Source organism: Pteropus alecto, unplaced genomic scaffold, assembly GCF_000325575.1.
Source record: "Pteropus alecto unplaced genomic scaffold, ASM32557v1 scaffold12, whole genome shotgun sequence".
Classification (NCBI taxonomy): Eukaryota; Metazoa; Chordata; class Mammalia; order Chiroptera; family Pteropodidae; genus Pteropus; species Pteropus alecto.
This window is the reverse complement of record NW_006432669.1, coordinates 1,881,555-1,906,329: the sequence shown is the minus strand read 5'-3', so window position 1 is coordinate 1,906,329 and position 24,775 is coordinate 1,881,555. Positions and strand designations below refer to the sequence as shown.

The 24,775-nt window shown below is 39.5% G+C and overlaps 1 protein-coding gene across 1 annotated transcript in view; it reads right to left on the bottom strand.

Moving 5' to 3' along the window:
- FAT3 (FAT atypical cadherin 3) overlaps positions 1–24,775 on the bottom strand; it is a 603,882-nt gene that overhangs the window by 106,799 nt on the left and 472,308 nt on the right. Inside the window, exons 5-7 of the mRNA XM_015585981.2 lie at positions 13,667–13,981; positions 11,070–11,280; positions 924–1,063 (exon numbers count right to left, since the gene is read on the bottom strand). Of these exons, the coding sequence (XP_015441467.1) occupies positions 924–1,063; positions 11,070–11,280; positions 13,667–13,981 (666 nt within the window). The remainder of the gene's footprint in view (positions 1–923; positions 1,064–11,069; positions 11,281–13,666; positions 13,982–24,775) is intronic.

Sequence of the window (24,775 nt, the reverse complement as noted above, 5' to 3'; positions counted from 1 at the left end):
AACCTTGATCAATAGTGATGACTTTTGAGGTCATGAGAACAGAAAAGAGAAGGGGAGAGGTTGGGAGAGGTTACGGGATATATGTGTACACCAGCCCTCTGCCAAAACTGGCCTAAGGTCTCTGATGCGAAAATATAAAACAAACAAACAAAATCTTCTCATATTTCGGGTAAATCTTCCCCATATTGATATCTAACATTGTGTTAGTCTCACCCAGAGATTTTCTCCTCCTCCTTGCTTCAATGACCTATTCACATGCAGAGTATAAGCAGTGGTCCTCAACCCTGGTTGCATGCTAGAATCACGTAAATCTCTTAGCGTGAGGCCCAGGCTTCAGAGGTTTTAACAACCCCCACCTCTACAACCAGAGGATTCTACTGTGCAGCCAGGATAAAGAACCATTGGCATACAGGCTAAAACGGGAGATGGGAATTAGGGCACCTAGATCTCACTCCTTGTTCTTTATTAAGGCTACGTGACTTTGGCTGTATCACTCATCTGGTCTTAGTTTGTAAAATTAATTTGGACTCTTAGGTATTCTCTAGCGCTAACTTTCTGTGACTAACAGATGAGGTGAAGAATATCATGGTGTATTAACTCGGATAATATAATGTGCTCTTCTTTCTAAATTCAAGGAAAGCTGACTTTGTTGTCAAAAAGATAAATCTACAGTAAATGAACAGGAAACAAACACATCTTACTCTTCCATACATGAACAAACACAATTTCTTGAAAGAGGTAGCTATGTTATATAATACTATTGATAGAATCCTTTGTCTAAGTTGTTCTCTCAAATGATTCTTTTTAAATACTAGAAATCCATGGACATAATTTACTACTTGCAATACAATTTTTAATTGCTTGAAACTCTGACTTTAGCAGACCTTTTGGCATTCCCACTATTTAGTAATTTGACATCTTACCTGAGTGACAGCAACATTTGTTCCATCGGTGACTTCCACACTCATATTATAAATAGACCTCTGCTCTGCGTCCAAAGGTTTTGCAATGACAATTGTCCCAACACCCTTCTCTGCGTCAAAAGAGCTGTCAAAATTCCCCCCTGATGATTTCACAAAAACAACATAAAATTAGCATATCTGAGAAGTTATTACATGTATTAAAGCATATAGCTTTAAAGGCAGCTCTTAAATAGAAATATTTTTGACAAGTATCCTTATGGCTCGATTTTGTACACATTAAATGGGACCTCTTCATTTCTAACTTAATTCTAATTTCAAAAGACAGCCTCTACAATGCATAACGAATGACACCCAAAAATAATGTATTGCAAAGAAAACCTCAGCACTGTTAGAGCAGTGAAGCATAAACTGACTCTATAAAATATTTAGGAAGTTAAAGGCTCTTCAGCCTCTTGTGGCTTCTGTGCTAGGAATTTGTAGATCTTTTTGCTTTTCCAAAGTAGATTAAATTCTAAGTAAACAGCCCAATTATTATTAACAAAAATGAGTAGACACTCAAATTGCAGGATTGATGGCAAACATTTGGTTGATAGAGCTCATGTCCCTAATTTGCTGTCAGAAATAAAATTACAAACATTAGAAAATAAGAAAAAGCAAAAAAAAAAAAAAAGAAAAAAAAAGAAAAAAGAATTCCATATTAAAAATTCTATGTCTGAAAGTTGGGATATTTATAGAAAAGTTTTTATGCCACTTTGACAGTGTGAATTATTTTTCTCCCTCAAAGTAGAAAGACTGTGGGAAATTCACAAAATAAAATCTGGAAAGAATTAGAGGAAAACGTTGACGTATGTAACATTAACTTAACAATTAATATAAAAGTTTAGAAAACTTTACTTTTTTCCTCTTGGACCAGGTATAATCCACAATCTGTGAATCACGTGCTTAAGAGAACATAAGCCTTGTTGAAATTACTGTAGATGTTTTCCTTCTCTGTGAACCAAAGTGGTTTATGATCGTTCCAAAAGAGAGGATAATGGTATAAATGCTAGGACAATTTTAATAAATATCAGTATATGTTTATAAGCTCTATTTGTTTTGATCTGAAATTTCATGATGTCAATTAATTTTATTATTGGGTAGCAATTTTATTTAACTGCAGCACATAGGCTGATACATTTATTGAATTTCTTATTTTTTGAAAAGAAATCTTGGCTTCCCTTACAGTCAACATTCTCTGCTTTTTATTTTGCTGATCAATGAACAATAACATATACAACAATTTCTATGATATTATTATTACAAATGGGCAGATGAGTTAAGGGAAAGGAGAATTTTACTTGTATTACTAGAATCTGATGTACAGTGACACAAAATAAATACAGTCGTCCTCCCTTATTCACAGGGAATATGTTCTGAGATTCCTAGTGGACGCCTGAAACCAAGGATAGTAATGAACCCTGTACATGTGGTCTTTTCCCTTACATGCATACCTATAATAAAGTTTAATTTATATATTAGACAGAACATGAGATAAACAACAACTATTAATAAAATAGTAATTATAACAATACATATACTGTAATAAAGTTATGTGAATGTGGTCTCTCTCTAAAAATATCTTATTGGATTGTACATACCCTTCTTCTTGTGAGATGATACAATGCCTAAGTGAGGTGAACGACATAGATATTTTTGGACCGAGGTCAACTGTGATTAACTGAAACCACAGAAAGCAAAACCATTGATAAGGGCGTGACTGCTGTAATATGGCTTACTTAAAAAAAAAAAATCTGGTCATATATATTTCAAATACTCATTGCTTCCAGCGGTCATATACACTCAAGATCATTTAATTACTAGAGAGAACATAACTGCCCTTGACATTTAATTAAAGTTATGGAGATATAGGGGTACCAGAGAATTGCTTGTTGATGATATATTTTTCAAAAATTTCATCTATAAAGAGACTCATTTCCTAATTAATATCTTTAACTGATTTACTAAGGAGAAATAAATGTTAATTCTAAAAAAAAAAATCTTTTGAAGAACAGGATAAGGAGACAGGAGAAGAAATCTAGGCTGAAAAGAGAAGCAAGCCTTAGGTCACCATGTCTGTTTCAAAGGGAATGTTTCATGTTGATACCCACATGAGATAAAATGTAAGGCTGATTCAAGTGCCTTGAATAACCATCTTAATGAGCAAAGAAAAATCATTTGCTATCAAGTGGTACCTTCTGAAAGAAATTTGGTCATGAAAATTTTCAAAGGAAGAACATAAAAATCACCCCAGATCTGTGCAGAAAAAAAGATGAGAATGCAACATCTCAAGACATTTCTGGTGGGTATGCAATCATATTTTAAATCACATTTAAAATAATTTTTAGAATGTTTTCTTAACCAAGATGTTTACAGTAGTCTCCCCATCCCTGATTTCACTTTCAACTGCAGTCTGAAAATATTAAATGGAAAATTTCAGAAATAAACAATTCATAAGTTTTAATTTGTCGTTCTGAGTAGCATTATTAAATCACGAGCTGTCCTGCTCCTTCCTGCCCAGTTACGAATCATCCCTTTGTCCAGCATACCCATTCTGTATACGCGTCCCACCTGTCAGTCACTTAGTAGCCATCTTGGTTATCAAATAAACTGTTATGGTATCACAGTGCTTGAATTCAAGTAACCTTGTTTTTACTTAATAATGACCCAAAGCACAAGGCTAGTGACGCTGGCAATTTGGATAGCCGCAAAGTGCTTCCTTTAAGTGAAAAGGTAAAAGTTCTTGATTTAAGGAAAGAAATAAAAATTCTAACGCTGAAGTTGCTAAGATCTATGATAAGAACAAATCTTCTATCTATGAAATTGTGAAGAAGGTAAAAGAAGTTTGTGCTAGTTTTGTGGTTGCACCTCAAACTGCAAAAGTTACAGCCACAATGCATGATAAATGCTTAGTTAATATGAAAAAAGCATGAACAGAAAACGTGTTTGACTGACGGCAATGTGCTGCACCAGGAAGCATCGAACCTCTACAGAGATGTCAGCAAGGGACCCTCTGAAATGAGTCATTTACCACAAGTAAGGAATGGTTATACAAAGTCGGGAGTAAGTCTGGACTGAAAAATATAAAAATTACTGGAGAGAAAGACCGCATTCAGATTACTTTTATTACAGTATATTATTGTAATTGCTCTATTTTATTAGTTATTATTGTGAATCTCTTACTGTGCCTAATTTATAAATTAAACTTTCTCATAGGTATGTATATATAGGAAAAAAACAATACATCTAGGTTATGGTACTATCCATGCTTTCAGCCATCCACTGGGGGTCTTGGGACATATCCTTTGATGATAAGGGGAAACTACTGTACTTTCTTAAAATCAGTACCCTGATTGTTTTATGGGCTCAGAGTAGGAGAAGAGATCATCTTTTAACATCAATTATTTTAATAGATGAAAATTTGTAGATTAAGGCAAAATAGGAATTATACAAATTATAAAACCTTGCTTTGCTCCAATTTAAAGATGAATGAACATGAAATTTAGAGAACATGGAAGCAAACATTTTTGGTTTACGTTATTGTTTAAATGGGGCAGTCCTATATGCTTTCCCTCAGCTGCTCGAGGCTTGAATTTTCCTTGGGGCCCTATGCAGAAATATATAATCATTACATGGGCTTAGTGGCATTAAATTGACATATTTTACATAACAAGATTGTGTGCTTTCTTATTAGTTATTTTTCATATCAAATAACATTTTTGGCTACTTTTAGAGTTGTAATTTTTTATAGTTCTCTCTTTTCCTGTGTATATGTATGTGTGCGTGTGCGTGTGCGTGTGTGTATGTGTGTGTGTGTGGTGTGTGTATCTCCTTCTTTCACTTTTACTGTCTCAAATACTCCAAAACAGAAACTTCTAAAGGGGTCAAGGAGAGAGACAATAGAAAGCTAATCAAGGAACACTCGAGAGAGCCTGTGAAGCATCTCTCAGTCTGAAATCTGAAAACAAGATTTCATGTAAAACAAGGTTTCCAAAATCTTCCCTGAGTTTTAAAATGAATTTCTGACCAGGGACACAGAATCCACACCAGCAGTTCACCATCAAGCCTTATGCAATTTAATAACCTACCACTTAAGCATCCCATTTCATAAACGACTCCATATCTCTCCCCCAGGGCTCATTTTTCAGGCTCCCTTTTAGCCTGAAAGGTGATTTCATTTCATAGGAAACCATGTCAAATTCATCTGGGGTGAGACTATCAAATGGAAGGAGTCCATTTTCACTAGCAGCATTCTGTTTAAACAAGATGTGCTTCCTCAGAGCCAGTAACACAACATGCAAAGCCAGAGTATGCTAGCACAGTAGCGTTAGGCTAAACAAAAGGTGGGAGAAGGGAGGACACCACAGAGCTGGTCTGAGTTTCAACAAAGTGGGAAATTTGAAAAATCACAGCCTGAGCGTTGCTGCAGGGGTGTGTGGCAGAGATGGTTAAAAGCGAGGTTGTGAACAGCCCACATAACAGATAATTCATGTCGGGGACATTTCACTAGGACTATTTTTGGTCAAGATGGGAGAAATAGAGTAAACAAAGAATAGAAGAAGCATCTTGGGTTTCTATTGGATTCTAAAGTTAAACATATCAAGTTGGAATGTCCTCAAAAGCTTTTAGAAATGGGACAAGAATGAAAATATTTTCATCTGGCAGCTACTATTTGAATGTGCTGGGCAGCAGGGTGTCGGGCCACAATCTAATCGAGCTTTTCTCTAAAAAAGGGCACAAAGCATCACCATCTCTCCATGATGAGTTCCAACAGTGAATATCACACTGCTTCCCTTTTAGAGAAGCTTCCGGGTCCCTCCCCTAGCATATGATTCCATTCTATTCTACGTGTAATTGTAAAAATACCACCCCAAACCTAGTAGTCACCAAGGGGCAAGTGTTATGCGAGAGGCTTCCAAAACACTGAGCTGCTGAATCTCAGTGAATTAAGGGAGTTGTTCACAAGCTGCTCATTCAAGTTCTGCTTGTACACTGAACTTAGGAAAAATGCTAAATACCAGTTATGGTTTGATCATGAGTAATTTTTTGCCTTGGAATGAAGCAAGCACAGTACGGGGCTGAAAAAGATATTTTACATGGAAGGCAGGAGACATGGAGTGGAGGTCAGGAAACAGTGGTAGGAAGGAAAATCCCTTCTAGAATCTGATTTAAAATCCATTTTCCTAAAACAATGAATATGTAAAGTGCTGTTTAGGCTTTTTACTAGTTTCCTAAAATCTCTTCAGGTGTCCTACTATGGCCTGTATTGTTGCTATGGAGAAAAGAGATGCCTGTTTGGGATCAAATTAGGGGCAGACTGCAGAGTAGAAGAAATGAAGTATTTGATGTCATTTGAATGACCCTGAACAAGTGTCATCCTGATGGAGAAAGAGTTATATTAGAAATGGTACACAGACATGGCTTCTCTCAGGAGGGGTGAGTAAGAGTTTTGTGACGAAGAAATATGGCCAGTTTGTCAGGAAAGACCCAGAGGTGTCCAGGCTCTAGTCAGAGAACAGGGATGCTGCTAGTGCTAGCAGAGTTTAACTTGTCCACTTGATCCAACCCTAATAAGGGAGGGCTCCACTGGTGACGAGGTTCAAGAAGGGCAGGTGGTAGCTTATGGGTCAGAAGCATCCGAGAACCCAAAGTCTGCAGGAACCTGTGACAAACTAAGGGTCGAGGTAGACTTTATTTACCCGCAATACAGAAAGGTATTTCAGCTAGAGTTGGATCTCTGTGATAGCTCACACCATCAGAGAATTATTTTCAAAGAAAAGTCTTTCTCCTCTTTATACATTGGGTGAGGTAAATAAACAATGATATATTAATTGCTTATCTACAAGAAAAACTTTCTTTAGTCTAGGTCAGGCATAAAGCTATAAAATTGGGTGGCAACATTCCCTATCAAGTTGTGGGTAAAGAGGAATTATTTGAAGTGTGTAATAAGGGTAGTCTTTACAATACAAATATTTGCCATTGGGATAAAGATATGGGGACTGAATTGTGAACCACAGTGTGTGCATATGAGAGAGTATGTAAATCAAGGAGCTGCTGAGTTGAAATCGTATTCTCCTGAAAAGTGTGAAGATATGCGATAAAGCCACAAAGATTATGGGTTAATTTTGTTCCCTTCATTTTTTTCCCCTTTTAACACAGAGAAGGAACATGCTGTGAGTTGGGCTGTTTAAACACAGAACAGCTGAACTTTATTATGTTTCCTTTTAATAACAGCTTTCTTAACTAGGTTACAAGTTGGGCTTCTGTTTCTGCTAAGGAGGGTCTAGCTATATAACATCTTATAAGCAGCGGTCTCTTTGGAGGCACAAGAAAGTGATTGGCAGATCCCTGCTGCAGGAGTTCAGGCTTGGGAACAAAATCTTGCTTACCACACAGTTTTTGTGAATTGATATTATGGTAAGAGGGAAGAAATGCAGTTAAATAAGAATTGAGTAGATTTGTAAATATGGAAATGAGGAGAGAATATCCTCAGGGGAAAAAGCATACTGAAATACTATTTCTGCTCACTTAATGAGAATTCAGCAGTTATAGCATTTGTAAGCTGCGTTAGGCCAGGATGTTGTATTCTCTACTACTCTAAGTGTCAGTATAGGTGTCTGTCTGAATATACTAGGTCTATAATGGAACCAAGCTTTGACTTCCCTTGGAAGAGTCATAGAGTATTTACCTAGATAAGACCTAAACATAAATCTGAGACCTCACTTCATATCCATGATAACACTGTACGCCTCGTGTCAATTCTTAGCATGCAGCTACAGCACACTGCTAAATGTCTTAAGCATGGAGAAGCATTGTTCCTTCTCTTAATTCCTCTGTTAGCTTAGCCAGAAAAGATGCTTAGGTAAGGAGGAAGGGAAGAAAGAGGAACATTTCAATGGCCAAAGATAAATTAGCAAGAAATCTTAAAGTGAAACATCTTGCGTATGACAAAGAAAACGAAAGGTTTTTAGAGACGGGGAAAGATGTCAGCAGATTGAAAAAAAAAATGACTTTGTTAGATTAGAAAGGATTTTCAAAAGGGAGATTTGGTGGAAGAGGGACCATGTCAATACTGAAAGCAATCAGCACACGGGGGAAAGGTTTTACTTTTGTAGTGAAACAGAGAGTTGGTCTTTGGCTAGATGTTGTTGGCTAGATGTGGGGATGGAAATAAAATCATATTCTGTTTGGGCATCCAGCCAAGTAAGTTTGATTTGTTGGAGAAGCTTGGCTAGATGTTACCAGATATACAGTGAAATCTCTGTGATGGAAGCATCACAGACCAGAGGGAAAACCCTTTAGGTCTTCATTAAAAGAGCTACAGGTGCTCTGATACTGAGAGGATTCTATAGGAAGAGTACAGCATTTAGAAAAACAAAGATGGAGAAACAAGAAAAGTGATACCATGTTTTTGATAATGATTCCCAGATATATATTTGGAGCAGCCTAAAGGTATTCTTTCTAGGTAGGGCTCTCATCTGTAAAATGACCTTCTTTTCTTGGACAGTTCTCATTTTGTTAAATGTGCAGTGGTTGACACGGCTGGAAATACAGTGGAAGGTCACAATGACTCTGAGTTTGTCTCAGAATGCATTACTAGGATTAATGCAGTGGCTACCCGGGCCATCTCCATTGGTCACCATCATTTATTCCACTCCCCCTGGGTGGGCTGCAAGAGAAGCATGGCAGGAGGAAGGAATGAGGAGACAAAAGCCTTGACCTTAAGGGTTAAGAACGGAGATAGGATAAACACGAATGAAAATATACAATAGCACTAAAAATGCTGACATGAAAACATTCCAATAAGGTTACATGCGGCACTACTAGGCATGCTGCTTACCTATAAACAATCATATACAGACACATATGCAGGGATGCTGAGGAATTGCAGAATTGACTTGGCTAACTGGAGTCAGATGGCTGGTCAGACTGAGTGTCAGAGAAAGGCATGCTTGCAGAGTTTTTGAAGAGGAGTACAAGCCAGGGCATCCTGGGGTAGGCAAGGAACGCAGTGGGATATGCTGCGGGTCAGGAGGTTGCATATAGATCATGCAAGATTGAGAAGCAGTGCCGTCAGGCTGTCGAGGTGCTTGCAAACTGGAGTGTCAAGAAAGGAGAGAGATAAACTGGTGGATGAGAGAGGGCCGCTCCTCCCACAGCTCAGGACAGCACACCAGGGGCCCTGTTGCCTGTTGGGTTTCGACTGTTCTCTTTAGGGCTATTTAAAAGAAGTCACTATCACACATGTCCCTGGAGGCCCTGCACGGAGGACACATCATGTTGACACTGAAATACAGTTTTCTGTGACTGACTGGGGTGCTAGTGGTGAAGGAATCACCAAAGATGATAGCACAGGTGACCAGGCAATGGATGCATATATGCAACCCTTTGTTTCACCAAGAAAGGGGCTGCATCAGTTACTAACTTAATGAACTGAAAATTACTGAGAAGATACAGAAGCAGAGATTTCTTTCACAGATCAGAGAAGGTTCTATTTCAAATGCATTAAGTGGAGATGAAGAAGGAGTTGAGAGCGTGGGATGAAGATGGTCGTGTAAAGGGATGGGTGACTAATGCCAATTAAGTAAAACAAAAAAGTTCTATCATCATTCTATAATATGAAATATGTAGAAAACGAGCCCTTTCTTTCTGGGAGTTCAGAGGCCCCTCTACTGAGGTTTGATTGGGGGCTATGGGACATTCTTTTTCTGTGCCTAATTAAAACAGATGTCAAATGTTCTAAATGCTTTCCCCAGGTCCAGCCATTCCTGGGAAGAGAGGCAGGTTCCTGCCCATCCTCTCCAGGCAATGACACATAGAAGGAAATGATTCCCCCAGACCAGCAATCTGGATTCCCCGTCTCCCACAGAGAACTGAGAGAATCGTGGGAAGTCAGCTCAAGCTCAACCAGTGTCTGATCCACTCTCCCCTCTCTCTTCTTAGCAACAGCCTGTTTTGTTTCCTGGTCCTCGGCACTTATTTCCTTTCCACTGTCCCTCCGTGCCGGTTTGTTGAGGGCAGTAGTGCTGTTCTGCCCACTCTTTTTGCAGCCTGGCGTGCTTGCTTGCTTTCTTTCAAGGAATCCAAAGGTTGGCTCCCAAGGTCTATTCTGCATGCTTCCATCTGCTTTCTCTATTCAGCTCTTGAGGGAAGCTCTCACTGGCTATATATCTAGGTTCCATTTCCTTTTATGGACAAGAGCCAGGGAACTCTTCCTGGTGGTTTTTTTTGGCCTAGGAATGGTACTACTATTGCAAAACAGGAGTTGGGATTTATTTTAATTTATTTTTTCAATTGGAAAAGGCCCAGTTAAATAAACCAACCTACAAAAAGATGAAAACAAAACAACAAAAAGCCCACACACCTCAAAAGCAAAGAAAAAATTAAATCAAAACAAACCCCCCAAATCCAAACCCCATCAAACCTCAAACAAAAGAGTAACTGGATACGAGTAATGCAATAGCTGTTAGAGGCATGTATGAAATCTGTGGGCTGCACTTCAGCCTGTCACAGGCAGTTATGAAAGATGTAATTTAATTTGCTTAAAAAAAAACTGTAAAAGGCAGATTGGATAGCTGTATTTTAGCAAATGTGTTTGCACTAAGGGTACCTTCTGTTGAACAGTTCTGCCCACAAGCTGTCTGTAGAATATAGAACATCTCTCGAGCATGCTTGCCACCTTGAAGCAGGGCAGTCGGGAGCAGAAAAAAAAAAAAAGAACAGAATGCAGAAAAAAGGTGAAGAAAAAGAGAGAAATGAAGGACAGCAAGTCTAGTACCATCAATACATTTAGAAATGAGATTAGCCAAGTGTGACAATAGAATTTAAATGACACACAGAAAGACATTAAGATTGCAGTAAATAACATACTATGGAAAATCCAGCCAGAGAGCACTTTCTGTTCAGCTTAGCTACAGAGTCGGAACGAAAGCACAGGTCTATTATTCATTTTACTGGCTCTTTTGCATTCCAGCACTATATATCTTTTACTTTTAGCACTAATAATTAGTGGGTTTTTTTTTGTTTTTTTTTTTTGGTGCTAGTCGCTCCAAACAGTCAATGATTACATGATTACATTGCCAGAAACAGCTCTGGAGGACTCAGACTTACCGACAATGTCAAACCACAGAGGGGTGTTAGCTGGCTGCACAGATACCACCCCCACAATCTCGGTGACTCTGTCACTTTCCATGACTGTGAAGTTATAAAATGGCTCATCGAAGGTCAGTGGTATAGGTGAAGGGGGTGGTTTTTTAATCCATTCAATGTGGAGGCGGGCCGTGGAGGATTTCTGCGGGCGCCCATTGTCTACCGCCTTTATCTACTCATACACAGAGAGAACACAGAAAGATGTCTTAGGGGTAGGATCCTTGTGGAAGTTGGATTCTGTCACTCATATGCTGTTAGGCTGAGAGTCCATCCATATCACAGCGTCAGCAAAGAGAACAGAGTGGAGATCTAGGGAGAATGAGCCCAGGAACTGGGGAGGAGACAACTTAGTCAAAAGGGGGTCCCATGCCACATATGCCAGAAGGTGATTTTGACCACTGCCAACTTTACGGATATGTAAAAATTTGAAAACCAAATGTTGCGCTTATAATTTCTAGTGTTTTATGGTCATGAATGATAGTTACATGAGTAGAAATAGCTAATTTGATTCCTTATCCCTCTGAAGGTGAAAGGGAACAAAGTGCATTGTGAATCTCTACTTAAGTGTGAATAAAGTGTGTATGCACAGAAATGTGTGTGAGTGTGTGTGTGTGTTGTGTGTGAGTGTGTGTGTGTGTGTGTGGTCATGTTTTGCTGCTCCTTCCTTCTGCTTTATTCTGGAGAAGCATTCCACTCACACGATCTCAGAACAGTGCTGGGACTGGCGTGGGAAAGGCAGCAGCCTTGCACATTTTAGTTATGCCTACTGAAGGGGTAAAAGAGAACTCTCTTGGTGGAAGCATGGGATCCTGAAGGCAGCAGGGTGGGGAAGAGGGTGTTAATAATTCCTTTGTATGGTCTGGTATAAAAGCTGAGAAAAGCATGTCTCCTTGCCCAGATGTACATAGTTAACTGCTATGGTATCCTGGACTTAAATCGGGGAGGGGAGCAATTAAGTTCAATAAACAGACACAACTGACAGAAAATTTAAAAAACTTAAATAAAAATAAAGGATTTTAAAATACTACATTAAAAATTAACATTTATAGGGGCAAGGCTGGTAGTTAATAGCCTTTAAAAACAGCGACAACTCAAAGCTCCCTAATGTTATGTGTTCATGGACGATCACTTTGCCCTGGAAAATTCCTGTGAGATGGCGGACCCTTGAAAATAGATGTCTGAGACAGGGATTTGAGTATAAATGATCTTGAGGGGGCAGGAAGTGTTCTCAGGAGAAAGGAAATGAAGAAAGATAGACAAGGGAAGATGCTAAGCAAGGATGTGGTCTCGCCTAAAGTCTAACCTCAGCTTGATCCCATGGGGAGCTAGGAATCACTAAGTGCACCACAGAGTTGGGTCCACCTGGAGGCAAGGGGGTTGAACTTTTTTGTGTCTAATGTCAGTCAGTCATTGGCTATAGGCTGCTGGGCTGGGGAGGGAATGTGGGACCTCTTAGGCCAAGAAGTTACATCAAGGATGATACTCTGGAGAAGAAGGCAGCTATGATCCCTTAGCAGCCAACACTCATAGCAGTTAGGGGATAGCTGCACCAACCTGGTAAAGGGGATTTGGGCAGGGCACCAACAGTATCCACTATAGTCCATCCATTCCTCAAGGATTCCTATTGGCAAGTCTCACACAGCTACGATAGCGGATATTACATCAGAGCTTTTAATAGTAAAAACAGGGCTGGATTTTTATCTTCTTTTCTCTGCCCACTGTTATGGATACTGATTTTTTTAAGGAACCCAAGTCCAGGCCATAGGGGTGAAAAGATAAATCAAGGGTCTCGGACCATCTTTTAAAATAATAAAGGGCTGACTGTATACAGCAGAGAAAGCTGAGGACAAAGGTATGAGTGGCAGAAGGTGCTAACTCTTGACATTTGACAGGACCCTGGAAAGTGCCCATCACTTTTAAAAATGAACAGTCCTCTTTCTGGCATAGGCGCTACATGTTTAACATAGCTGGGGGTGGAGGGGAGCAGGCTGGCACATTAGATATGGGAGTTTAAGTCTCTCTTTGAGATAGTGCTCATGTCTGCTTTTATTTTAAATTTTCTAACAATGAAAAACTTGATCATTTTTTACTTAAGTTTTTTTCCCACTTTTTACAGAATAAGCATAGCTGTAATTTATGTCTCCCAATTCACACAGCTAAATTCATGTTCTATCACATTGCTAACAATTACAAGAGCTGCTTTCTTTGAGAAGTCTTGGAGTCACGCTGAGTGATGTTGAGTGGTAAGATATGTCACTCTGCTGTGCCCTCATCCTCAGTTTACATCTATGTGTAGTACCTTTAAATGATTTAGAGTCATAGGAAGTGTGATTGAATATGTGACAGAGCAGGCTATGAACTGGGAATGGGGGCAGTTTGCTGATAGAACACAACCAAAAGAAATGGTATCATTATTTAAGAATGTCAGAAGGTAGCCTTCCGCTGCTGCGTGGCTGAACTTTTTACTCTATAAAGATTTATTGTTCAAAAGAGTATTCATGAATAAGAAAGTAACTCCGCCCCTTGATTAATGTCATTGAGGTTCAGAAAAATCTTACCGTTAGGATGTCATAACTCCCTGCTGTAAATTGCTTTCTAGAAGAAACCATGCCAGTTTTAGGGTCAATAAAGAACTTTCCATCATCATTCCCATCCACGATACTGTAGGAGATTTCTGCATTGGGGCCCTCATCTCTATCAAACGCAAAAGCCCTGTAAATGGGTTCTCCTCTCTTCTTCCGGTCTCGTTCTGGCAGCTTTATCTGGTAGACTTTCTCTGGGAACTGGGGCTTGTTGTCATTTTCATCCAGAACCTGAACCACCACCCAAATGGTTGACTGTTTCGGAGAGGAACCGCCATCTGTCACAGTCACCTGAGATTTGAAAGAGAAAATGTTTTACATTCAGAAAGGAGAAAAACTCTTCCTGCTACTCCTTCTCGATACTCCACAAAAGGTCTATTCCGTGCCTTAGGACATTTCAACTTTTCTTATTTCTGTAGTTCATGTCAAATGCATAACTCTTCATAGTTCATAGTAAGGGAATGCCTGAAATCCAGTAAAGGAAGTCACTGCTGAAAAGCCAGGAGGGAGGCAAGACTCTCCCTGTGGTGTGGAGTAGAGAGAGAGAGAGGAAATAGGATTGACTTTAGAAAATATGCCAACTTCTATAAACATAGTGAACCTAAAATATATCCTCCTCTACTGACACAAAAAAACAATATAACCATAACTATATGTTCACCCATAGGTGTTTCTTCTAATCTTTGGACAACTCTACCACCATCCAAATTGTTTCAATATTCATTTCCTTTTCTTTCTTTTCCATCTGCATGTAAAATTTGTGATTTCTACATTGTTAGTGAACAAAAGGAAAGCTGTGATATACATGTCACAAATTCGATGGCTGATTGGAACTACATTTGACAGTTAAAACATGTTTTTAACAGTCACAAAATAACTTTTTTTTCCTCTGGAAAATGGAAGGGGATTGACACCCCTTTCCACATCTCTGAGATCCTATACTTATGTATGTCTGTGAAAACTGAGACAGGAGAGATTTGAAGAGCACTCATAAAAAATTTGCATGGCAGATATAAAAAGTCAGTGTGAATAATTTTCTTGTTGGTCATAGTGATGATAGTAACTATCATATTAATATTTAGCATATGAATGGTGACACAGTATATAAAGCACTCTTTCATGCATTATTTAATTCACTTTCCAAAACACCCTATTCAGTAAGTGGAGCGGGTTTATTTATTTCTATTCTACAGATGAGAAAACAGAGGCACAGAGGTCTCACTGTTACTAAGTGCTAAAGGCATGTACTGAACTTTTGGCAATTCTGCTTAACCTGGAAGAAACTATATTTAATCTTTAAATCATATTCTTGGATAATACAGCTTATTACCTCAAAATGTATTTTTGGAGATCGGAAGGAACATGGAGATGCACTCGGCATCAATAGGAGAAAAACAACAGTGAATTACAGCACCTGGTCATCCAGCTTTTTCATCTAATAAAGCAATCTGACAGGACTGACAGAAAAAAAGGCCAAAAACTTGGGAAAACAAAGTAAAGACTTTTGCAAAACAGAACTGCAATCTAATTTAGTTTCTCTTACAAGCTGCCTAGGAGGATGGCTTTAATAGATTTAACGGAAATTTTCAGAGGCGTTCTTGCTTTCTTTGAAAAATCAATCAAGTTGCCTTCCAAGGTTATTTTCCCAACTGGTTTGTTATGTTTCACAAAAGAAACACGTCAGGGCCAACATGTGCCAAGGCTGGATTTTGACTCTTGAGCTAATTCCTGGACACACTGAGTTCTAAAGAGGCACGTTCTGCTGCTGCCGAATTAAAATGTTATACTCCCAGGTGAGCTGTGTTGACCAAAACACATTGATTTCTTGGCTGCTCAACTTCTCTGCCTCTCTTTTCTGCTTGAACAGCCTCTTTCCAAATCCAGACAACTCTCATAGTCTTCACCATGCACCAAATCACCTTCTCATTGCTTGTCAATAAATGCCCCGCAGTGAGTTCTGAGATGGAGCTCTGGTGCTGATTCAGGGCAGGTGGGCTGCCAAGAAGTAGAGAGAGCCTCTTGGCTGTGGTTCACTGCTCACTTGAGGGTCCTGCTATTGTAAAAATGCCTTCCTCTGGAGTGAACCTGGATTTACAAACCCAAGTCCTCACGGTGTCTGCAAGCAGGGAAGGGTGGCAGCTGCACAGGCTCATCAAGCTGCCCCCAGGTGTGCTGTGGGGAGCTGGGTCACCTAGGTCACCACCTCACCTCAAGCACTCAGCTCTCTTGCTCCTTCTGGTCCTTGAACATACTCTCTTCCATCTCAGGGCTTTTGCACATGCCATCTTCTTTGTCTGGAGTGCTCTTCCCATCCCTTCACCTGGATCTTGCCTACTCATTCTTTAGCCGAAATGTCACTTCCTCAAGGATTCCTCCTGTGACACTACAGACCAAGTGCCAGCCCCCCACCTCTATTTTTTCCTTCTGAATATATACTGTTAAATTGCCTTATACTTTTCTTTTGTAGTACTTAATGTTGTGGAAATTATCTACATACATGATTCTACAACCTAAGCTGACAGGCTGCATAAGTACAAAACAGATTTTGCCTTTTTTGTTTATCATTCTCACCAGTGTCGAGCCACAAGGAATACACTCCACAGATGCTTATTTAAGGAATTAAACTCCAATTCAGGTCCTACTTGGAAAACCTCTGTAGTCAAGGCAGTCTCACCTTGTAAAACCTTCATAGATCATTTAAGGGCCGTTGCAATGTAGCCCCAAGCTGCTTTTCCTGCATTTTTGCCCATAACTCTCCCATCTCCCTACCCATGGCTTCAATCGCCACCTATGTGCTGATAATTCCCCAATGTGTACTCTTGTGCTTAAGCCTCCTTTCTCATCTCCACACCAACATGTTCAACTATATCCTAGGAATCTACTCTCTGGTCCTCTCACATGCACCCCAACATCCCGACAATCACAGACTGAAATTATTACCCTCAAACCTCCTCCTCCTTCTATTTTCATTATCTCAATGAATGACACCATCTACTCAAAACCGGTCCACACCAGAATCCTGGGCTTCCATCTAGAGTCCCTGCTCTAACTATCCACATCCAGTCAAACTTGGAGGCCTGCAGGAATCTTTCATGTGTACCCTCTATGCCAATCTCCTCCACCACACTGTCCTATGGACAGGCCTCATTTGCATCTTGCTTGGACTACCACATTAGCCTCCTGGCTTCCCTGCCTCTAGCCTTCATCTTTGTTGGAAAGTGTTATTTCTTCCTCAAAAATTTGACCTGCAAACATTCTTCAGGGGCTCCTTAATGACAAGGATATAGTTGGCCTTGATTATCACCAGATTATCACTATCTGCTCCTTTCCCTCCCTCTCCACTCAGTTACACTGTGAGCCTGGGAGGTCCTGAGTATGCCATGCTCTTACGCCTCCATTTCATTGCACAGCTGTTTGTCTCCACGAAACGCCCTCTGTTGGGACTACACCCGACTCATTCGAGAAGCTCCAGTTCAAACACTACTACTGCAAAGCCATTCCTGCCTCTTGCAGATTGAGGTAAGCGCTATGACCACGTTCCCACTCCACTGTGTGCACAGCTCCAGGATACTAATTATCATCTTGCATTTTTAAGTGTTTGCTTGTTGGTCTGCACTCAATCATTCCAGACACTGAGCAACTTGAGATGAGGGACTGTCTCTTATTCATTGTTATGTTTTGGCACCTGGTACAGCTTTAAGTGCCAAGTAAATGTTATTGAATAAAATTAAGAATTAATTTACCCTAAACTCGTCCCTATGATAATAAATGCAGAGCACATTCAAAGACTGAAAGGTCTCTGTTTCTTTATCTGTAATAAATAAAGAGACCGATAATATATTATCTTCCAAGTGCTTCTCACTCTATGATTCCATGAGTAGGGGTCAGGTAGAGATAGACAAAGTGTTAACCATGCACTATCGGGTTCTTACATACCCATCTTACATCACTGAGAACGCCACTAATATCATGATTACACATAATGATTTCTAGCCACTTCCAAAACTGTGCTGGCCACTTATCTACATTCTCCTGAAACGATTTATTAATGTGCCTGGCTCCTTCAGTTCACTGTGAGGTACTCAAAGGCAGGAACTTCGTCTTTCTCATCTCTTTCTTGAGACCTGGTATACTCAATAAATGTTTGCTGAACTGAGCTATGTCGTTACTAACCTCAAAGTCTTAATATAAACCTCACTTGAAATGAAGTTAGGAGGCTAGAAAGAACTCTCATGCATGCATCACTCAATGCATACTACTGATCCCAATAGAAGGTGTACCTTGCATCTCTGACAGGAAGAGATACCACATTACTACCTTAGCAGGGGGCATAAAAGATTCCTTCTTGCCCAGTAACAGCTCAGCCAATGGAAGACTGCTATAACTCAGCCAACTAAAAAGTCACTATATCCAGAGCTTTCGGTTTCCTCCAACGGACTCTTTGTTCTTCACAGTGCCTCAAGAGTCCATAAAAGAGCATGCCTCTCCTTTGTTTCTCTGGATATGTGTGTGGTTCACCTTTTTGACTGCATGGCTCAAATTACAACTTTTTGTTGTTTCTTAATAAACCCAGTTTGCTAGAGAAATATCTGGCTGTCTGTTTAAGGTTAACATTTCTCTAGACCCATTCATGTGTCTAGCCATATTTGTACCTGGAATATTGATCACTGATATTTCCATTAGATTCTCAGACTTCATATTTAATGCTACCTTAGCCCTCAGTCCATCATGAGGAATTAGCCTATATGGAAAAGTAGTAGCACTGGAGATCGAAGCAAAACTAACTGAGATAAATCCCCATTATCTCCTCCTCTGCGTCATTTTTCATTAATGATGCAGGGAATTATCCATTGTTTAGGAGCCATCCATGTGTCTTTTTGCTCCGTTACAGTCTGACAAGAAAATACTGAGCCATTCTAACTTAGATTTTCTGCTTTCATCATTGATCAATAATCAGTGGTTTGGCAATTAATCAAAAGCCTGAAATGTTAATTTCTCTACTTGTTTACAGCTAACAAAAGGAACCACAAACAGTTCAGTACCACTGAAAGGACAGCATAGCCCATGTCAATTTGCTATGGTACGCTTGTGGTCTATGAATACCAGGCAAAGCCAGAGGTAATCAACATGGCCCAATGGATTACAATGCTAAAATTACAAAGAGGAACATATTTTTAAGTCTATCCCTGGAAGATCAAGAGCTTTATAGGACCAAAAACGAATAGTCATTGAGAATTCTGGAGTTATGGCAACTGGAGGAAGGCTATGCTTCTCACTCATTAAAATTGCCTAATGTATTTATTTGTGTTGTCTCTCTCCTTACAGTAGAATATAATATGTAAGCTGCCTGAAAACTGAGACTTTGTGTCTTGCCTACTGCCTTGTCCCCGGTGATTACAAGAGTGTCTGAGAATATATTCAACTATTTCTAAGATTGAGAGTTCAATTCTGTCATTCTCCTCAACCATTAATTCATCAAAAATAGCTCTTTCCAGATCACTATATTTAAAGTTGTAAACTTCTCCTCAGGGACTACATATTTCCTTCCACTGCTTTACATTTGTCCTTAACCTTTTATTTTTATGTGACATATTATATATATTTCACTTACATGCTTATTTATTGCATGTCTGCCTCTATTAGAATATGAGCTCCATAAAGCATAGATTTTCATCTGTTTTGTTCACAGATGTATCCCTAGCATCTACAACAGTTCATGTAGTAAGCATTCAATAAACATTTGTTAAATTAATTAATAAAATATCAATTCTGTGCTTTCTAGTTACAAACCTCTTTTTGAGGCAAATTGGGAGATAAACAAACCAACAAATATAAATGGATTCCTATCAAATTCACCCCTCCCCCATTGCCTCAAATTATAATATTCCAGACTTGCAATTATCTGGCCACAATTTAGATATTTTCAGTAGAAAGAACTCAAAGCAGCTAATTTATTTTTTGATAGGTTTAGTTTCCACATAGTTCTTCTTAATATTGAGCCTGAATTTGCCTGCCTATATTTAGCCTTAACTGTAGCTTCATAAACTACTTTTACTCTTTGTAACTATATAGAAAAAGTCAAATTCCTCTTCCACATTGTCTCAGTTATCGACTGCTGTGTAACCCAAAACTAGGTGGCTTAAAATAACCATAATCCTTTTATTGCCTCTCCTGGTTCTAGGGGCTGAATGCGGCAGTTGTTACTTGGAGTCTCTCATGCAGTCACAGTCAAAGGTAGCTGGGCCTGGAGTCACTGAACATGTCTGTTAGTTGCTAGTGGCCATTGGCTGGGACCTCAGGTGGGGCTGGGGTCAACAGCCTTGATATTTACAAGGGCTCTTTTTATTGGCCTGTGCTTCCTCAGAGCATAGTAGTTGGGTTCTAAGAGCAAAGGCCTAAAGGACAGAAAGTAGCTGGTGCCAATTTCTTAAGGCTGAATCCAGAAACGGGCAGAGCACCACGTGATCTATATTCTGCTCGCTAAGTTCAGGTTCAAGGAGAGGGGTCATAAATCCCACCTTTATTAGAGGTGGGTAAGTGATTTGGGGGGCTATATTTTAAAATTACCATACTCATAAAATACTTCAGTACATTTGAGAATTCTCGCTCCACACTGAAAAACTCTAATTTATATAATCGACTCTCAGGTCATTTATTATATATCATCAATTGCTATTCATTATACTGGTTTCCTCTTTAATTCCTTTATTTGTTAAAACAATCTTATGATATAGGTACTATTGTTATACCCACTTGATAAAGAAACTGAATTTATAATCTTGTCCAAGGTCACACTGCTCACAGTGGCAGAGTCTTGTTTTAATCTGAACCAAAGATCAGCAAACTACAGCTAAATCTGGTCACTTGTTTTTGTAAATAAAGTTTTATTGGGGTATAGCCACACCCATTCATATTATCTATGAACATATTATTTATGGCTGCTTTGCTGCTATAAAGGTGTAGTTGAGTAGTTGAAGCAGAGATTATATGGGCCACAAAACCTAAAATATTTATTATTTGGCCCTTTATGAAAAAAGTCTGCTGATCTTTGTTCCAAACCATATGTTTGGCTGCCTCTTTTCTTCTACCAAGATCACTTATTGCATGTGTGTTTTGCTCAGTCCTCTGCATGATCATTTACATTGCCTCTATTTTTTCACAGGAACCCTGTAGGCATTGCCATTTTTATTCTTCAGCTCAAGACAATGAGACTCTGAGGTGAAGTAAGTTTTGTAAGGCCACTCACCCAGTAAGTGACAAAATGCGGATATGCACCCAAGTCAGTTTGGCGTCACAGCTCATGCTCTTTTCCTTACCCTGCACAGCCTGTTGTAGAAGCATCTGTTAACCATCTGCTTAACATTCCCTCCCCAAGTGTGGCTTTGGATCAAAATCAAGCTCATAGCTGGGCTTCTAGAATCAAACTTTTCCCTCCTTTGATAATTGGGACCATCTTTGACTGTCTCCAGTCTTTAGACATCTTTCCTGTTTTCTTCAGTTGCTTAAAAACTGCCACCAGGTGTGGGTCATGACTGCAACTTCTTTCGGCTCTCCAAGACTTGAGATCCAAGTTTATTTAGTGCAACTACATCTTCTTCTACTATCCTGTTATACTTCTACATCTTCAGCTTCCTCTCACAAAATCTGCTCTATCCTTCTTCCCAGTAAAGGAGATGGGCGTAAGGAGGTTTGGGGTGGTCCCCAGTTTCTGTTATCTCTTCCTTATCATTCACTTAATGTTTACTCTGTCTGTGCAGGCACTCTTTTAAGTGCTTAGCAAATATTAACTCATTTATCCTCTGGTCAGGCCCAGAAGGAGGGGGCCTGATTGTTCCCACACTACAGATTAGAAATAGGTACCGAAAACTGAAGTAAAGTGGATTCAACCTGATCGGTCCAGGGACTGTACCCATAACCACTATCCTTTGCTGCCTCTCACCTACATGCTTGCACCAATTTATGAGTGTGGCCACATTCTCCTTCCTTTGAACATAGTTCAAACATACCCTTTCATTGACCTCAGCACCACAGTTTTAGTGAAAATGGCAAGTATATGGCATGTGGGCTGTGGTTGCTCCATTCTGCCAGCTGCACTCTGAAGCCACAGTAGACAGTTTACTCTTCACTCTGTAGGTGGGATGCAGTCTCAGCATATCCAAGATGGAGCTCTCCACAGCACTGTTACTACTAATCCATCTGCCACTGTCTAGGCTGAACACACCCCAAATACCAAGTATCTCTGCATTCATACTTGGCTGCTGCATCCCTTCTCTCTATCCTGGCAAAACTCCTTCTTTTCAAGTACTTTGTGCCCTTATTCTGAGTCTCCTGATTGCTATAAGCTTTTTTAGCTCTTGATAATCTTGTGAAGCAAGAAGACAAAGATCAAAGAGATTTATTTTTTTTCCCTCCTCCTTCTCATTATCAAAAGTCTCAGAGCCCAGCTAATAGATTTTGTGCAAGGAAGAAATCTAAAGATAAAGCCATTTCAATTAAGGCAGAGCTTCCAACTACCTGTGACAAAGAGGTTACAGATATGCAGCAACATTGATCCTCCTAACTCTTGAGGAGATGAGGGCGACCTCATACAACTGGACTCCAGGGCTAGTTACCTCTGGCTAGGGTTAACCTTTCTCTTTATTTAAAGACATTATACAAATGTTATCATATTCTGTGTGTCCTATAATGGGAAAAAGATTAGTAAGTCCTGTAATAAATTACTAGTAATGTAAGTATGTTATCCTTCTCTTGCATTTGATTGCATTTTAAAACACTGTACCTACAGAGATCACTAGCTTCAAAGGATACACTCTCTACGGGTAAGATTTTAGATGCTGTGGCTGTTGAAAATTGATTCTGGTGAAAAAGCCTATCTATTTTTACTATTTTCTTACAAGACTAGTTGTGGATAGCACAGCTTTCACCATTTATGTGTACTTGGGTGTCTCAATTCTTGGTCACTACACACATAGACCAAAAGATGAAGGGACCCGCTGTTGAGCCTTTTCTTATCCCTATCATGTTCTCATCTGTACTGAAGAACTTCAGAGTAAGGGGAAACTGCCTTTCCTTACCTCTATCAAATTCAAGAAAGCACAGACTCATTAGGTGTTAAGAGAACTCAAGAGTAAGTGGGAGTTTAGACATCATTCTGGTTCAGATGAGTAAGTGGGAGTTTAGACATCATTCTGGTTCAGTTGTACAGATGAGAAAACAGGACTAGACAGATGAGCTTCATAGCCCAACACTGCAATAACCTCAGTCTTTCTAAGACATTGGTTCCACAACTCCAAACTGCCCTTTCAGCATGACATTCGTAATGAGATCTGCATTACTAAATTCTCACCCGTGTGATTTTAATATTGCAGAGGTTTTAATTTAGGTATTCTTCAGAACGCTAAACTCTTTAAAGAAAGGAGAAATGTGTTTAGAGTAGATGTTATATTTACTTTTTATCTTGAAAATGTTTCACAAACATTAAATAATCCTTCCAAGAGAGCGGAGAGGTGGAAAACAACTTTATCTCCTCTTCACAAGTGGAGAAACAGAGAAATGACCTTCTCAAAGAATGCTCAGGGGCTGATATCAAGGTGGGGGCTGGAACTCAGATCTGTCTGCCTATGGGCTCAGACTACTGCATTGCCAAGAGGACAAATGCTTCCTGCCTTTTCTGAAAAGAAAACGATGAGTAAACAGTAAATTAAAGGGTAGGTCTCTAAGGAGGAGAGACTCTTGAAGATAAACTTTGTGAAAGTGAAATCATTGAATTAAAATTAACCTGTACTACCACCCATATTTTCTCTGGAGGAAAAGAAACAACCCAATCCCAAACCATCTGCTCTGGGTTTTATTACATGTGATGTCTTCTATTTGACCTATAATTTGGTATTAAGAAATTAATTGGAGATGGGCAGGTGTTCCAGTCACTTATCATCTTGCTTCCCCATCTCGTGCTGCTATCTATTAGGTACAGTTGAGGGACATATTCTCTGGACTGTGAAATACCTGTATCCCTGCTATTTCTAGTTCCAGTAAGTCAGGTATTTCAGGAGATGTACACTTACTAGGTTGAATACATCTATGAAATGGTTTATTTTATAAGGGAAAAGTCTTCATCTGAAATGAGAAAAAGAACTAGAAATTAAAGAAAGGAAGTAAAGAAGGAAAAGACAAGAGGAAGGAAAAAGGAAAGGAGGAAGAAATTAAAGTATGGAGTGAAGTAGGCAAGAAAAGGAGGAAAGAAACAAGAAAAGCAGGCAGGTGGGTAACCTTTTGGGAAAAGGTGAATCTAGAAGGCACAGAGAAGCTTTCTCAAGAGACAGGGGTGTATTCCCTTTGTACAGGGAAGGCCGCTTGCAAAGGCATGGAAACAAAAAAATCCATTTACTAAATGCTCGAATTGCCAATCTTTGGGGGAATAGATTAGATAAATCTGATGAAAGTTTACTCTGAACTGTCTTTCAGAAGGTTCATTTTTCCTAGAAAGTTGTTTGTTAAAAGGCACAAACTAAAGGTGCTCCACAATCCATGAAATCATTACATCTAATCTTGGGGCCACGGCATTCATTTTTTGTCATCCCTTTGCCCACAGATGCCATATCACTGGGGAGCCCCAGGATAAAACCTACTCACAATCTACCCAGAGAATCCTTCTGAGCATTTGTGGTGGGTCTTCTGCAGGGCATCGATTGCTACGAATCGGTCTGTGAGCCACCCCAGGAGCTAGCACAGCACTGGCACATAGTTGGTCTTCAATAAATATTTGTTCGTTGAGTGTGTGAACCTTGCATGTCAGGACAAGGCACCTTTTGAAAGCATCTTTCCCTCGCCATGTTTAGACCCAGCAACTGATAAATGGCAGCTTTTTAGAAAGATCCCTGACCGATTCACTTTTGCAGTGGCTGCTAAGATTACAGCTTTGTCCAAATCTCTTCTTTGCACTTCAGGAAATAAAGTATTTCCCAGCCTGACATCTCTTAAAGAGTTTTTTCCCTGTAGAGAGGTATACATCAGCTACTAATCTCATCACATTTCCATTTCCTTCCAGGCTCATATGCTCATCATTTTCTATTCATAAAACTTACT